This window comes from Danio rerio, chromosome 6, assembly GCF_049306965.1.
Source record: "Danio rerio strain Tuebingen ecotype United States chromosome 6, GRCz12tu, whole genome shotgun sequence".
Lineage (NCBI taxonomy): Eukaryota > Metazoa > Chordata > Actinopteri > Cypriniformes > Danionidae > Danio > Danio rerio.
This window is the reverse complement of record NC_133181.1, coordinates 43,897,536-43,913,298: the sequence shown is the minus strand read 5'-3', so window position 1 is coordinate 43,913,298 and position 15,763 is coordinate 43,897,536. Positions and strand designations below refer to the sequence as shown.

General features: G+C 44.7%; 1 protein-coding gene across 24 annotated transcripts in view; it reads right to left on the bottom strand.

The window, feature by feature from the left end:
- Nucleotides 1-15,763, bottom strand: part of cadpsb (Ca2+-dependent activator protein for secretion b) — a 188,532-nt gene that overhangs the window by 88,356 nt on the left and 84,413 nt on the right. For all 24 annotated transcript variants that reach the window (XR_012408105.1, XR_012408106.1, XR_012408107.1 and 21 more), the window contains exon 4: nt 674-754. Coding sequence is in view for 16 of the 24 variants with exons in the window: in XM_068222029.2 (XP_068078130.1) it covers nt 674-754 (81 nt within the window). In the remaining 8 variants the exon portion in view is untranslated. The remainder of the gene's footprint in view (nt 1-673; nt 755-15,763) is intronic.

Genomic DNA, 15,763 nt, shown 5'->3' with positions numbered 1-15,763 from the left:
AGATTTTAGCTCCAACCCTAATCAAACACACCTGAGCAAGCTAATCTTGGTATACTTGAAACATTCAGGCAGGTGTGTTGAGGCAAGTTGGGGCCAGACCCTGAAGGGACACCAGCCCTCCAGGACCGAGATTGGTGACCCCTGCCGTAGTATGTTAAAAAAAGTAAGCCAAAGGTTTCCGAAAGGGTTTACTATTTTAAGTGTAAAACCGTTCATATTCTAACCGCTAATATTGCCAACAATACAATGAGAATTCGATTAGAACTACAAACTCGGGGGGAAAGTGTAAACAAACTACAAACATGGCGGACATGCGAGACCAACCATACAAGAAAAAAGTACATACTTTTTATAGTATAAGTGTCCAAATTGGGACGCAGCAATAGTCTTTAAAAAATGATTTCTGAAAATAATTATTGGCAGCCTGTATATAAAAATGCTCAAACTAATACAAAAAACTAGCTACTTACCCAAAAATAATTTCCCAAAAGACATCGATTATGAAAGACGTCCTACTCAACTAAATCCCATTCAGCTGGTTTCAATTATGACATGAATGTGGGTGCATGAACTGAATTGGCAGAGCATGCCAGTTGGAACGGATGTCAGTTGTGTTTCCAGCACCTCCGGAGCATCTCTATCCACATGTAAGTGATCAAATGATGAGACTTACCCGGGCAATCTGATCAGCCATCTGCAGACGGCCGTCCAGCTCTCTCCTGATCTGAGCGGCCTGCTCGTCCAGATTATCCAACTGCAAACACAAAAAAGACAGACACAAAGTTAAATTGGTTTCCATCAGCCTTTACCATGCCATGCTCTAAAACTAACCAATACTGCATACAGCGAATCAGTTCTGACCCTGTATCCCATATGTGACCTAACTGAAATTACAAGCACAGATACAACTGTAAATACAACTGCTCCACATTATATTATGCAATTAAAAGGAATATTTTGGTATTTTTTCTGTAACAATAATTGAGTTAAAATTTAAGACTAAAACCAAGACTCAAATAAGAATCTATATACAAACAATAAGATCAAAAACTATATCAAATACCAAAACCATCCAAATGTACATCTTTTTGACCTCGAATCCCCCAGAATACTGTAACCAACAGTCTGCATCAATAAAAATCTAATATATTCCATCTGTAACACAGATCAAATACACATTCACTCATACATAAATATACGGCCATAAATCCTCCTATAAAGTATAAACTCTATCACGTCCGCCAAGACCCTAGGGAAGATGGAAAACCCCCACAGAGAGGCAAATCTGATGCTCTGCAATAGGAAATCATCTCTTCAGGCCTGATGACTCTGCTGCATGTGTGGGTGAGTGAGTGTCACTGTCTGTTTGTGTGTTATGACATCAGAGCTGTCACGTCCCATCTGTGTCACTCTGACGCTCCTGTCCAAACACTCTGTCCAGGGGCCACAGCAATGCAATCCTGTGCAAAAAGTCTTAGGTCACTAGGACTTTCACTAATATGTGGCAATATCCACAAGACACTTCTAGAAACCTGAAAAGCTAATACTGTCTAAAGTTTTAATAATAATAATAATAATAATAATAATAATAATAATAATAATAATAATTCCTTACATTTATATAGCGCTTTTCTGGGCACTCAAAGCTCTTTACACAATGGGGGAGGTCTCCTTATCCACCACCAGTGTGCAGCATCCACCTGGATGACGCGACGGCAGCCATTTTGTGCCAGACCGCACACCACACACCAGCTGATTGGTGGAGAGGAGACAGTGATGAAGCCAATTGGAATATGGGGATGGTTAGGAGGCCATGATGGACAAGGGCTAGTGGGCAGATTTAGCCAGGATGCCGGGGTTAAACCCCTACTGTTTTTCGAAGGACATCCTGGGATTTTTAATGACCACAGAGAGTCGGGACCTTGGTTTAACGTCTCATCTGAAAGACGGCGCTCACTGAGCACTATAGCGTCCCCGTCACTATACTGGGCCATTAGGACCCACACAGACCGCAGGTTGAGCGCCCCCTGCTGGCCTCACTAACACCACTTCCGGCAGCAACCTAGTTTTCCCATGTGGTCTCCCATCCAGGCACTGACCGAGCGCAGCCCTGCTTAGTTTCAGTGGGTGACCATGTGAGAGTTGCAGAGAGCTAGCTACCGGTAAAGTTTAAGAACTGCTGTAAAGTTTTATTAACCAAACTAAATTAACATTGGATGTAAACAAAACTCTTTTCTCAGGTAGCTGTGCAGACAGGTTTGCTGAAGTGTTTCGGAGATGTTGCTACAGTTCTTCTGCATGTAGTCCTTCTCAGATTGCGCTGAATCTTCAACATTGCATCTTTCTTTACAGACTAGATGTTGAGATTAGATCACTGTGTAGAGCACTGGCTGCTTTCAGAATCCTTTTATGCTGTATATTGGGTTCATATATTTGCACATCCTTGATTATTAACACACTGTTAAACTCAATAAGTTAAGGTAACTTTAACCATTTGAGGAAACCTATTGCAACAAATAATTTGAGTTAAACCAATCTATATGAGGATCCTGAATTTTCTCCATTTAAGCTGAAGTAATGAGGTATTTAATTGACTCAATTACTTCAACACGGAGTTCAAAACTCTTTTCAAATGAGTAGAATTAACTTTCAGTCAAATTTACAAAACAAATCTCCCTGGATTACTACAATTGATAGCAAGTGTGTCCGTTCTGATGTACAATCTCTGGTTTTGTTTTGATGGAAATATATAGTTAAAGTCAGAATTATTAGCCCCCTGAATTATTAGCCCTGTTTATTTTTTCTGAAATTTCTGTTTAATGGAGAGAAAAAAAATTTCAACACATTTCTAAACATAATAGTTTTAATAACTCATTTCTAATAACTGGTTTATTTTATCTTTGCCATGATTACAGAACATAATTTTTCACTATATATTTTTTAAGACACTTCTATACAGCTTAAAGTGACATTTAAAGGCTTAACTAGGTTAATTAAGTTAACTAGGCAGGTCAGGGTAATTAGGCAAGTTATTGTATAACCATGGTTTGTTCTGTAGACTATCGAAAAAAAAAAGATTAAAGGGGCTAATAATTTTGTAAAAATAAAACAAATAAGACTTTCTCCAGAAGAAAGAATATTATCAGACATACCAGCCTGATCTCACGAGAAAACGTAAGTATTTTACGTTTTGCCAGTTTAGTGGCTAATTCGTACAAGTTCAGTCGTATGAAATGGTACGATTTTAAAAAGAAGGCGTGGCACCTGACCCCACCCCTAACCCCAACCGTCATTGGGGGATAAGCAAATCGTACTAAATTGTACGAATTAGATCGTACGAATTCATACGAATTAGCCACTAAATGAAAAAGTTACGAATTGCCGTGAGATTGTGTTGGACATACTGTGAAAATGTCCTTGCTCTATTAAACATCATTTCGGAAAAATAAATAAATAAATAAATTCAAAGGGGGGTTATTAATTTTGACTTCAACTTTATATTTTATAAAAAAAATACATTTCTGAAAGTGGTAAATGATCAGACACACTTGTAATTGTATAATTTATATTAGGCTTTCCATGCTCAAAAGAAGAAAACGGCTTTTTTTTTAAATCCACAGTCCAACTTCTGGGTATCAGCACCTGCTAAGAGCAGTTCCCTCTTGGCAACCCCATAGAGATAAATCAGCCACGGTGAGTTTCTCCACCATAGGCAAAACCATGTCTCTCCCCCAGCTAACAGCTAAGTATCTTACTCATATGTACAGTAGTGCTCCCTCTGGTAAGGACTAGCCCCTTGGTGTATATTGTCATAAGGTATCACCATTTGGCTAGCCAGTGGCTCCTGCAGTGTCCTTCACCTCTGGACTGAAACTCTTTTCAACTGTATTGTCATATCAATAAATCCTTAACTTAGGTTATTATTATAACCTTTATTTTTTGTCCTGGTTTCAACAGCTCTAAATTCACAAAATTCCATATTCTGGTAATTATGGCCTGCTTTGGGGTCTTGAATAGTTACACCTTTAGTAGTGCTTGTGCACTCTTACTACCTGCTTGGCATAGTTCACCACAAACACGTAACAGATTCAGTTTCAACTGATGTTGTTACAACATAATTTTTAGTGAACGACTGATAGGGAATGCCTTGGTTACGAATGTAACCTGAATTAAATGTTGGGCTTTGGTAGTCCAGATCAGAAAAGGTGGGGCAAAAATGCCAAAACAGTTACATTTCAAATAAATTCTGAAATCTTGCCAACCAAATAGAAGACATTGTACGACTATATGCTTAAATGGTACAGGGAGGAAATAATGCAGTTTTAAAAAGCTTCATGAGCACACATTTGATGTTGTAGATTATGAAGATTAGCTATCTGTGTGGCTGCATGAAAATATAAAATATATAAAGCTTTTTCAAAGTCAAAGAGTGGCCCAATTGTACACAAACAGACAGACAGACAGAGAGACAGACAGACAGACACAAGTCAGCTATACACAAAAATTATTAAAATAATTATTCCTGCTTGCTCAAACTACTTATTTAATATTAGTTGAATCAACACAATTCTTGAGTTTTTTGGGCGTAATTATTTTATGTTATTGAGCCTAATTGTTTTATGTTAAACGCACTTAAATTTGTAAAAACAGTTAAGGCAACTTAATTTATTTGTGCTGGGACAGCATAAGGAAATTGTATGGAACCCAGCATTTTTTATAGTGTAAATATGCATCGATTCTAAATAGGTTGAATAAATTCTTTCTCACTTACTCCCAGGGCCGTGTATATCAAAGTTGATATTTAGCCGCACTATACTGGTGTTTTGTTACACCTAGTTTTTAAGGGGTGGGTGGTTAGCCCAACGCTCAACCCCCAACCTGGAGGACCAGGACATACACTTATCCACTACAAACAATTTAGCTTACCCAATTCACCTACAGCACATGTTTTTGGATGGTGGGAGAAACCAGTGCACTTGTAAGAAACCCATGCAAACATGGGGAGAACATGCAAACTCCACACAGAAATGTCAACTGACCCAGCCGGGACTCGAACCAGCAACCTTCTTGCTGTGAGGTGACAGTGCTACTCTGTGTCGCCCTGAATACACTCTAAATATATAATTATACAGCATAAAGTTTTTTTAGAAGAAGTAAATTTTTGTTTGTTTGAGCTTTTGCTCTTTGATTAACGGCATAAACAGTGTATTAAAATGCTGCTTTTGCTTCAAGACCTCATACACAGGTGATGCCTGTGTACTGCTTTGACTTTAGACTTGACTGACTGTTACATGAATACTCAGCAAGACTGGCATTTCAACACCTACTGTAAGCATGTATTTGACCCTTCCAGCTGCAACAAGCCACAAAAGTGAAGTGAAGTGAGCTCTTGTCTTTTTCGGCACAATGCTTTGGGTGTTTGCACCAGAGAAAGGCATCTGTCAGTCTCTTTCATGTTACACATCTTTTTTGATTAATGACTCATCAAGCATGTCCTGCTCTTTCTTCACAATCTTTCATGATTCTTTGCTGCTTTAATGTATATAAACAAGCACTGCACAGAAAAGATTTTTTATAGATAAACTATATAGAAAATCTGTCGACTGACATTATGATATATCGCCCAGCTCTACATTCGAAAATAAGATGGTCCTTTGCAGGTATTAACAGTTCTATTAAGAAATGCAGCATTCTGAAACACTCTTTTAAGCTGAAATTGTTCTTTTAAGTGTGTTTAGGATTCTTCATTTCCCGCCTTTTTCTGTAATCTGTAACTGACAAAGCACCTAATAAACTGTCAACACTCTCTCAACAGGTTAACTAATGCTTTCTTAATATATCTATACTGTACATTTCAACCAATCCAACCAATCTTGTTTTTAGCTTAATACAACGTGTTTGACCAGCTATGTTCAGTTGAGAAAGCCTCTTTTCAACAATTCAATATCCATATCAATATCTTTTTGTCCCCTAATTATTACTGGAGTTTATTCACAAACAGTCACAAAAACATAAAAAATAATTTTCCATGAATTCACTTTTTCATTTTAACACAGAAAATGTATTACATTCTGTTCATTTTTTGCTACTCTGGGCTTTCATAAACATACTTGTTTTTTCCTAAAATAATTGAAGAGCCACACAAAAACTCATTTGTGTATTTCAGATGCTGTTATTTCTTATAACCTCATTCCCAACTGCAGACAGAAAATTCCACTTCTTTTTATCAAATTGTACTCATAATGATGGACACAAAAGCATCTTGAAAATTGGTCTTCACCACATCTATTTACTGTTTTAGTTTTCAACCAATACCAATTGTCATTTATTATTGTATTCAGCTAATAATGTTCTACAATGTTCTGTCGTTGTTGTTACGTTAATTTTCCTTTGGCTTAGTCCCTTTTTTTAATAAAGGGTCACCACAGTTTTACGCAGCGGATGCCCTTTCAGCTGCAACCCATATAGGAAACATCCATACACACTCATTCACTACATGCAAAGAGAACATGCAAACGGTTCCACCGTGCCACCCATTTTGTTACAAGTTCACATAAATAAATAAATAAATAAATAAATAAATAAATAAACAAACAAACAAACAAACAAACAAACAAACAAACAAATAAATAAATAAATAAATAAATAAATAAATAAATAAAAGCAACCAACTGGCATATGTCAGTGGGTCATGTGTGTTCACGTTTACTAATTTTTAAGCCTCGAAGATAAGACTCACTATAATAATAATAATAATAATAATAATAATAATAATAATAATAAATAGCAAATATATAATAAGTAATATATAAAGCTAATGTTAATATAACTAATATTAATAAAATAAACCTCTTTATACTAATATTAATGAAAATGTTCAAATATTTTTTAGATCTAATATTTGTCTTTCAAAGCATGTTTCTTTATGAAACCTTATGAAAAGGGTCCTGCTATTATTACAAGCCAAAACAACAACAACAACAGAAAACATAATTTGATGCTTTTTATAACCCTTTTTCTTAAGAGCATATTGCTTCCCCTGACGTGCCATACCCTGCAATACAAAATATAGAAGAGAAAAAATTAATTCAGCCATTTGTGAATCAATACAGAATCGACGGCTTTTTAAAAAACGATTAATTGAAAAACCCTTTGCCATGGTGACAGTCAGTGTGGATTGAGTGGGAAAGCCAGCATTGAGTCCTCGTCCCCAGAGCCCTGTCTATCTTCTGGCCCGCTCTCCAGGGGCTCTGCTCTCATTAAACATGGCTCAGCAAATACATGAACCCTCTGTGTGCATATTTGCAACCTGGAACCACATAAACAACTGCACTGTGATGCCAGGAGGAAGCCCGCACATTTCACAGAGCCGAATGCGCAGCTGCATTGTGCTCCACTAAAAGCTTTTATTTAAATTATTGATCAGAACACCTCTGGTCCTCAAACGGCTCTATCTCTTGCTCTCTCAAGCTAAAAACAGCCTAGCAGAATGAACTTTAGCCCTTGTGCGTTGATTTTAAAAGGCACATGTGGTCCACAGAGAACAAATATTTCAAAACAAATCATAAGAGTGTCATGTTTTTTAACCTTCAACTGATTTGCTTATCAAACTTGATGATAACTACCAGGAATAAATTTATTTTAAGTATGCTAAATCTTTAAATTTTTAGTTGTTTAGATAATGCCACTGTTAATTTGAATTAAAAACAGAATCTGTAGTTTAAATAATATAGAATTATTTAAAGGGCACCTAAGATGAAAACCATCATTTGTTAGCAGTTTGGACAGAATTGTGCATAGGTATAGTGTGTCCACAGTCATATTGGACTGATAAAAACACAATAAATCTCTTTTTTTATTTCCTGATGTTAAAATAGGATCCAAATCCCACCCATTTTTGAGGCCCACCGCAACGAGAGGTAGGAGTGTGGCTTTTTTCGCCCACTGAATTTATTGACAGCCACATTACCATGTCTCCGTAGTAACACATTTGCTCATATCCACAAGACAGGACTTGATCAAAGCAACTGTGATTAAAAGATTTGTTCAGCTCTATATGATCAGCTGCACCTTGGATATCCATGCAGCTTAACAGATTTCCATCCAGCATCAGATATTATCAGGTATCTGATCACATTCTCTGTGCAAAAACAGTGCAAACGTGTTTATTTGTGTATGCGTGCGTGAACTTTGTTACGACATTGTTTGCTCATCGTTGCAGAAAAACGTTCGAGGTTACAGAAGTAACCCTTCGTTCCCCGAGGAGGGGAACGGAAGTGCCATGAATGGGAGGATTCGGATCAGAAGCCGCTTATCTGGAGAGTATTGAACGGGCCAATGAATGAAATTAATTGGCAGCGTAAGCTTGCGCAGGTGTGCGACATCTGCAATTATCTCAGCATATAAGCACACCTGAAGCCAGCAGACGCCATCCTTTTAAGCTGAAGAGACTTTCAAACAGCTAAGGGACAGTCATGGCGACGGAATATGGCACTTCCGTTCCCCTCCTCGGGGAACGAAGGGTTACTTCTGTAACCTCGAACGTTCCCCTTCGGTTGGGGAACTTCAGTGCCATGAATGGGAGAATATGGAAAGCGCCATAATGACTGCACCTTACCAACACCCCCGATGAGGAGATAGTCAAGCAAGCGTGACGCACCCACATCATGGGGGGGCGCGGTCCTCCAACGTGTCCCTGGCCCTAATTTATCCTACTTCAACAGAAGTTTTACGGATTTAGATATATTTTTTGGGAAGTCGTGAGCATCTAGATAATTCTAGGAAATACGACAGTACGTTGGGAAGCGTGCAATCCCGATAGGGAGGACGCTGCGGAGGCCATCCGTTACCCAAGGGGGGGATAGATGGCAGAATTTACCTATGGACTAGCCCTAAAAAGGGGGAGTACGCATAGCAAAGAGTGGTTAGCGGAGAGGGAAGACACGGGTCCGCCCAGGGGGGGGACTTAACCGTGGCGGAATAAGCATATGGGATCGCCTAGTGGGGATCACGCATAGCAGGCACCTATACCCAAAACGCGGGCTGACCAGCGGGCAGACCTACAACGTAGTGGGCCAGCAAGTGACTCCTCCGCTGAGTCAGTGCTGGGGGCCACGGAGGAATCTGCAGGGCTCACCTGACGGGGAACTTTACTGACAGATAAAAAAGGCGCACGTACCTCCGTGTTAGGGAGAATGGCGCAGCAAGCGTGTTTCAACACCCTACCGAGTTGTCTCCTCAATCACCAAAGGGTTACCTAATACCCTTGAGGAAACCGGCTCCACTCGCAGATTGTAAAACCTTGCAAATGTGTTGGGTGTCGCCCAGCCCGCAGCTCTACAGATGTCTGTTAGAGAGGCGCCGCGTGCACGCGCCCAAGAGGATGCAACGCTCCGAGTGGAGTGTGCACGTACTCCCGGGGGACACGGCTGACCTCGACTCGAATAAGCGAGTGAAATGGCATCCACAATCCAGTGGGATAATCTTTGTTTCGATACGGCACTTCCCTGCTGCCGACCGCCATAACAGACAAAGAGCTGCTCAGATGATCTAAAATTCTGAGTACGGTCCACATAAATGCGCAGAGCGCGAACTGGACAAAGTAAAGAAAGGGCTGGGTCTGCCTCCTCCGGGGGCAGCGCTTGCAGGTTCACTACCTAATCTCTAAAGGGGGTGGTAGGAACCTTGGGCACATAACCGGGGCGGGGTCTCAGGATAACGTGAGAGTAATCCGGCCCGAATTCCAGGCACGAGTCACTGACCGAAAATGCCTCCAGGTCCCCGACCCTCTTGATGGAGGCCAACGCAACCAGCAGAGCTGTCTTCAGGGACAGAAATCTTAGAGATACTGATTCGAGTGGCTCAAAGGGATCGGATCGCAGACTCGTGAGAACGAGGGCGAGATCCCAAGAGGGCATGAGAGGGGGGCGAGATGGATTAATTCGCCTAGCACCCCTAAGGAACTGGATGACCAGGTTATGCTTTCCCACGGTGCCACCAGCTACCGCGCTCAGATAAGCGGAGATGGCGGCCACGTAAACCTTGAGAGTGGAGGGCGACAGCCTGCTGTCCAACTTCTCTTGAAGGAAAGAGAGCACAACACTAATCTGGCAATTTCGGGGGTCTTCTCTGCGAGAGACGCACCATTCAGTGAATAGACTCCACTTCAGGGCGTAGGCGCGCCTCGTGGAGGGGGCTCTAGCCTGAGTGATGGTATTAACCACCGCAGTCGGTAGGTTACCTAAGTCTTCCTCGCGTCTAGGGACCACACGTGGAGGTTCCAAAGATCGGGGCGAGGGTGCCAGATGGTGCCCTGTCCCTGAGAGAGTAGGTCCTCTCTCAAAGGGATCCGCCAGGGGAGGGCCGTCGCGAGGAGTGAGAGCTCTGATATCCAGGTCCGGTTGGGCCAAAGGGGCGCAACTAGCAGAACCTGTTCCTCGTCCTCCCTGACCTTGCACAGAAACTGCGCGAGCAGGCTCACTGGGGGAAACGCATACTTGCGCATGCCCCGAGGCCAGCTGTGGGCCAGTGCATCCGTGCCGAGAGAGCCCTCGGTCAAGGAAAAAAACAACTGGCAGTGAGCGTTCTCGGGGGAAGCAAACAGATCGATCTGGGCCTCCCCGAATCGCGCCCATATCAGCTGAACAGACTCGGGGTGGAGTCTCCATTCTCCAGGGCGTAACAGCTGTCGTGAGAGCGCATCGGCTGCACGATTGAGCGTGCCTGGGACGTGAATGGCGCGCAGCGATTTCAGCCGCGGGTGACTCCAGAGGAGCAGACGGCGGGCGAGCTGAGACATGCGGCGAGAGCGCATACCCCCCATGCGGTTGATATACGCCGCCGCCGCCGTACTGTCCGTCCTGACCAGCACGTGTTGCCGCTCCAGCACCGGTAAAAAGCGGTGGAGAGCGAGGAACACTGCCAACAGCTCTAGGCGATTGATATGCCAATGCAGCTGGGCACCCTTCCAGAGGCCCGCAGCCGCATGCCCGCGACACACGGCCCCCCAACCCGTGTTGGAAGCGTCTGTTGAAACAACAACATGGCTGGACGCCTGTCCTAGAGGCACACCGGCCTGTAGGAACGAGGGGTCGTTCCAAGGGCTGAGGGCGCGGCGACACAGCGCAGTAACCGAGACCCGGTGTGTGCCCGCGTGCCATGCGCGTCTGGGGACCCGATCGTGAAGCCAGTGCTGAAGTGGTCTCATATGGAGCAACCCGAGCGGCGTGACGGCGGCTGCGGATGCCATATGCCCCAGGAGCCTCTGAAAGAACTTCAGTGGGACCACTAGTTTGCTGTCGAGCTCCCTCAGACAGTTCAGCAACAGGCGAGCGCGTTCCTCGGAGAGGTGCGCTACCATGGTGATCGAGTCCAGCTCCATCCCGAGAAAAGAAATCCTCTGCACGGGGGCGAGTTTGCTCTTTTCTCGGTTGACCTGAAGCCCCAGTAGGCGGAGATGCCGAAGCACCTCGTCCCTGTGCATAATCAATTGCTCCCGCGAGTGGGCTAAAATCAGCCAGTCGTCGAGATAACTGAGTATGCGAATGCCCGCGAGCCGAAGGGGCGCTAGGGCACCCTCCGCGAGTTTGGTGAAGACCCGCGGAGACAGAGAGAGCCCGAAGGGGAGGACCTTGTACTGCCACGCTCGACCCTCGAACGCAAACCGCAGAAATTGGCGGTGGCGTGGAAGAATGGAGACATGGAAATACGCGTCCTTCAGGTCTATGGCTGCAAACCAATCCCGAGGACGAACGCATTGGAGAATGCGCCTCTGCGTGAGCATTCTGAACGGCAGCTTGTGCAGACAGCGGTTCAAAACGCGCAGATCTAGGATTGGCCGTGACCCACCGCTCTTTTTGGGTACGATGAAGTATGGGCTGTAAAACCCACTCTCCATCTCGGCTGGAGGAACCGGCTCGATTGCACCCTTCGCCAGGAGGGCAGCAATCTCCTCTCGCAAGACAGGGGCGGACAGGGGGTTGACCCTGGAGAAATACACGCCCGTAAACTTGGGGGGCCGTTTCGCGAACTGAATCGCGTAACCGAGTCTGATTGTGCGTATGAGCCACCGCGAGGGGCTGGCCCGCGCTAACCAGGCAGGCAGAGCCCTCGCTAATGGAGTCATCGCTACAATCGCTGACGTACCAGCGGTGGGGCAGCGCGGAGTGGGTGTGCTGATCCGGGAAGCACGAGGGTCCCGCGGAAAAGCTGGAGGAGAGCGATTCGCTCTGGCTCCGCACCCTGACTCCGGAGAGGGGGCTGGAGGGCTGAGGGAAGGGAGACCGTCCCCCCAGCGCTCGTGAGCCACTGGCGAAGCACGTAGAGTCTGCGAGCCGGAAGGCAGCGCGTCCCGGACTGGCAGAACTCGTGCAGTCACATCCGGGGAAGGGAAAAAGTGCTCTTTTACTGATGTTTTGGTGGCACTGAAAAGTACCGTTGTTATCGGGGCCCCGCCCTCCAGCGGGGAAAGAGCAAGTTTCCTCTTCTCCGGATGGCCTGTCTCAGGGACGCTTCGCGGTCCGTTTACCGGACTTAACGGCGCCCTGGGCAGGAGGGGCTGCCTGCTTTCGAGGTGAACGCCGCGCCCGCTTGGCCGGAGGCGCAGGCGGGGGCGGGGCAGCACTCGTTGGCGGGCGCCCTCGGCGAGGAACAGCGGAGGTGGATGGCTCGGCGGGCGGAGCGGGCTTACGGCCACGCCGATAGATGACATTGCCCATCGCATCCGACTGCTCTTTCACCGCCTTGAATTCCTGGGTGAATTCACCGACGGTGTCGCCGAACAGGACAGCCTGGGATATGGGCGAGTCAAGAAAGCGAACTTTGTCAACGTCGCGCATATCGGCCAGGTTTAGCCAGAGGTGGCGTTCCTGAACCACAAGTGTGGACATCGTCCTCCCCAGCGCACACGCGGCGGACTTAGTAGTCCGAAGAGCATAGTCGGTCGCGGTGCGCAGCTCATGTAATAAGCTTGGGTTGGACCCGCCCTCGTGCAGCTCGGCCAGCGCCTGCGCTTGGTAGCGCTGGTAGGTGGCCATCGCGTGCAAAGCAGAAGCAGCCTGGCCCGCAGCCTTATAAGCTCTGGCTCCGAGGGAGGCAGACAACCTACAGGCTTTGGACGGGAGGCGGGGCAAACCCCGCCATGTAGAGGCGCCGCGCGGACAAAGATTGACCGCGATAGCGCGCTCCACTGACGGGATCGCCTCATACCCCCTGGCAGCTCCGCCGTCAAGGGCGGTGAGGGCGGAGGCACTCGCAGCACGGGCAGAGAAAGGTGCCCTCCAGGACTGCGTGAGCCTACTGTGCACTTCCGGGAAGAAGGGGACGAGAGGCTTCGAAGGCTTCGCCTTCTGGTCCTCTACGTAGCACCCATCTAGTCGGTCCGGCCGCGGAGCTGGGGGATAAACCATCTCCAACCCCACGGCCGAAGCAGCCCGGGAAAGCACGGCTAACATGTCCGCTTCAGGATCCGATTTGACAGCGCTCACCTGCCCGGAGGGGGCGAGCGGGTCCGGATCTTCGTCGGACAGTGAAAGCCCACCCTCCGATGCCGCGGAGGACATCTGATCTCCGGTGTCAGCGAGTGTGAGAGCTACCATCTGGTTAGACGGATCACTCTCACCACCCGAAGCTTGGATGGAGCGCCGTGAGGAGCGAGAGGTCCGCGAGCCCGTGGGCGGCGGATTATCTCCCGCTGAAACCCTCAGATCTGCCCGAGCGCCCGCTGCTTTTTTAGAACAGGAGGCAACTGGGGTGGCTCGCTCTCTTGCGAAAGTTAGCCGCGATCTTAGCTGTGCAACGGTCATGGCATCGCAATGACGACATGAACCGCCCGCGAGCACCGCATTAACATGCTGGACCCCCAAACATGCAATGCAGTGATCGTGTCCATCATCCAGAGACAGGAAACCCCCGCATCCAGAAACGCACAGTCGGAGCGCCATCCTGAAAAGGACGTGCTGCACGACTGTGTTGCTCTTTTAGGAAAGTTGCAACTATACGCACCGCTCTGGAGGACCGGACCCAAAGAACCGCAGGCAAGGGAGTAACCCAGCTCGACCGTCTGCCACCGCGAAGACCCACTCTGGACCGGGAGACACACTCGTTCGCTCTGAAGTGCTGATCAGCAAGAGGAACCCTCATCGACTCACTCAGAAAGGATCTGAAGCGAAAAGGATGGCGTCTGCTGGCTTCAGGTGTGCTTATATGCTGAGATAATTGCAGATGTCGCACACCTGCGCAAGCTTACGCTGCCAATTAATTTCATTCATTGGCCCGTTCAATACTCTCCAGATAAGCGGCTTCTGATCCGAATCCTCCCATTCATGGCACTGAAGTTCCCCAACCGAAGGGGAACTTGAATTAACTCCACAACAAATACATCAAATAATTATTGGGAAAGTTCTTACTGTAAAAAAACAGATCTGCTTCATTCCTGTCTGTCACTGCGATGTTTTTCTACATGAGATGCCGAGAGATCTCCATGACACTGACATGCATGTGGGAGCGGTGGGCGGGTAGAACTAGCTCATTTGTATTAAAGGCACAGGCAGCAAAATAGCTAGTGTGTGTTTAGAGCTGAAAATTCCCATGTTCAAAAAGGTATAATAAATAATCTAATGGGTTTTAATCTGAAATTTTACAGACACATGCTGGAGACACAACAGACCTACATTAAATCTTGAAAAATGTATAAAATATGTGCCCTTTAAGTCAATGGTCAAAAACAACACTTTAATTTTAGTATAATATGTTTTTGGACCAATTTCATATTACAAAAACAAAACCCACACAAAAATACTAAATTTTTAGTATAAAGCTAACTGTAAAATTCATACCAATGCCCACACATATTTATAATTTAACCATTTAATTAATTGTTTTAATTAAAGCAGAAACAAGACAAAAAAAGATTGTTTATTTCCACAGGCCTTCAAAACCAAATATTACTTTTTTGTCCACCTAACCAACTTAAATGTAAGGCTGTTAATGTTATTTTTGTATTTGCTTAAATGGCATTGAAATTAAATAACGTAAATTTCCATTTAAGACATTTTTGAATTAGTGCTGCACAATATATCGTTTCAGCATCAAAATCGCAATGTGATAGTCACAATAGTAACATCGCAGGATTTTTGCAATGTTGAGTTGAGTGTTAGGATTAATCATTTTCATGTGATTTGATGCCTGTGATTGTGTAATGATATTAAAAGCATCCAGGTATAAGAAATTGTACCATTTGTGACCTTAACTATGATCAATTTTATTGAATCATGTTTATTTTTATCATTCAGTTGCTGTACTTAAACACTTTATTTCAGTTCTATCCTTTTCTTAATTGTAATTAAAGATTCTCATGAATGAAAACACTTGCAACACATGCAAATACAGAAATGCATTGCAAATAGACAACAACTAAAATGTGTCAGGGAACACCAAAAACAAGCATTGGAGATGCCTTCCCACTGCAGATCCATCTTAATCAATCTAACATTAAAATTATTTTCAAATAGAGATATTAAGTCATGTGGTGAAAGTGTATTCATAAAAAAAAATATTGCAATGTTAAATTTCAATTCAATATCGATAAGCCCGATATAAAAAATTTTAGGTACATATTTTTATACCTACTCTAAAACAAATTCATGAAAGTAAACATTACACAGTTATTTTTAATTTTGCCAAAAGTAATGTTGCTTGTATTACCAAAAAATAATCTCAAGGCCTTTACGTTAATGGATAAAAAAATAAAAAAGATTTATTAGAT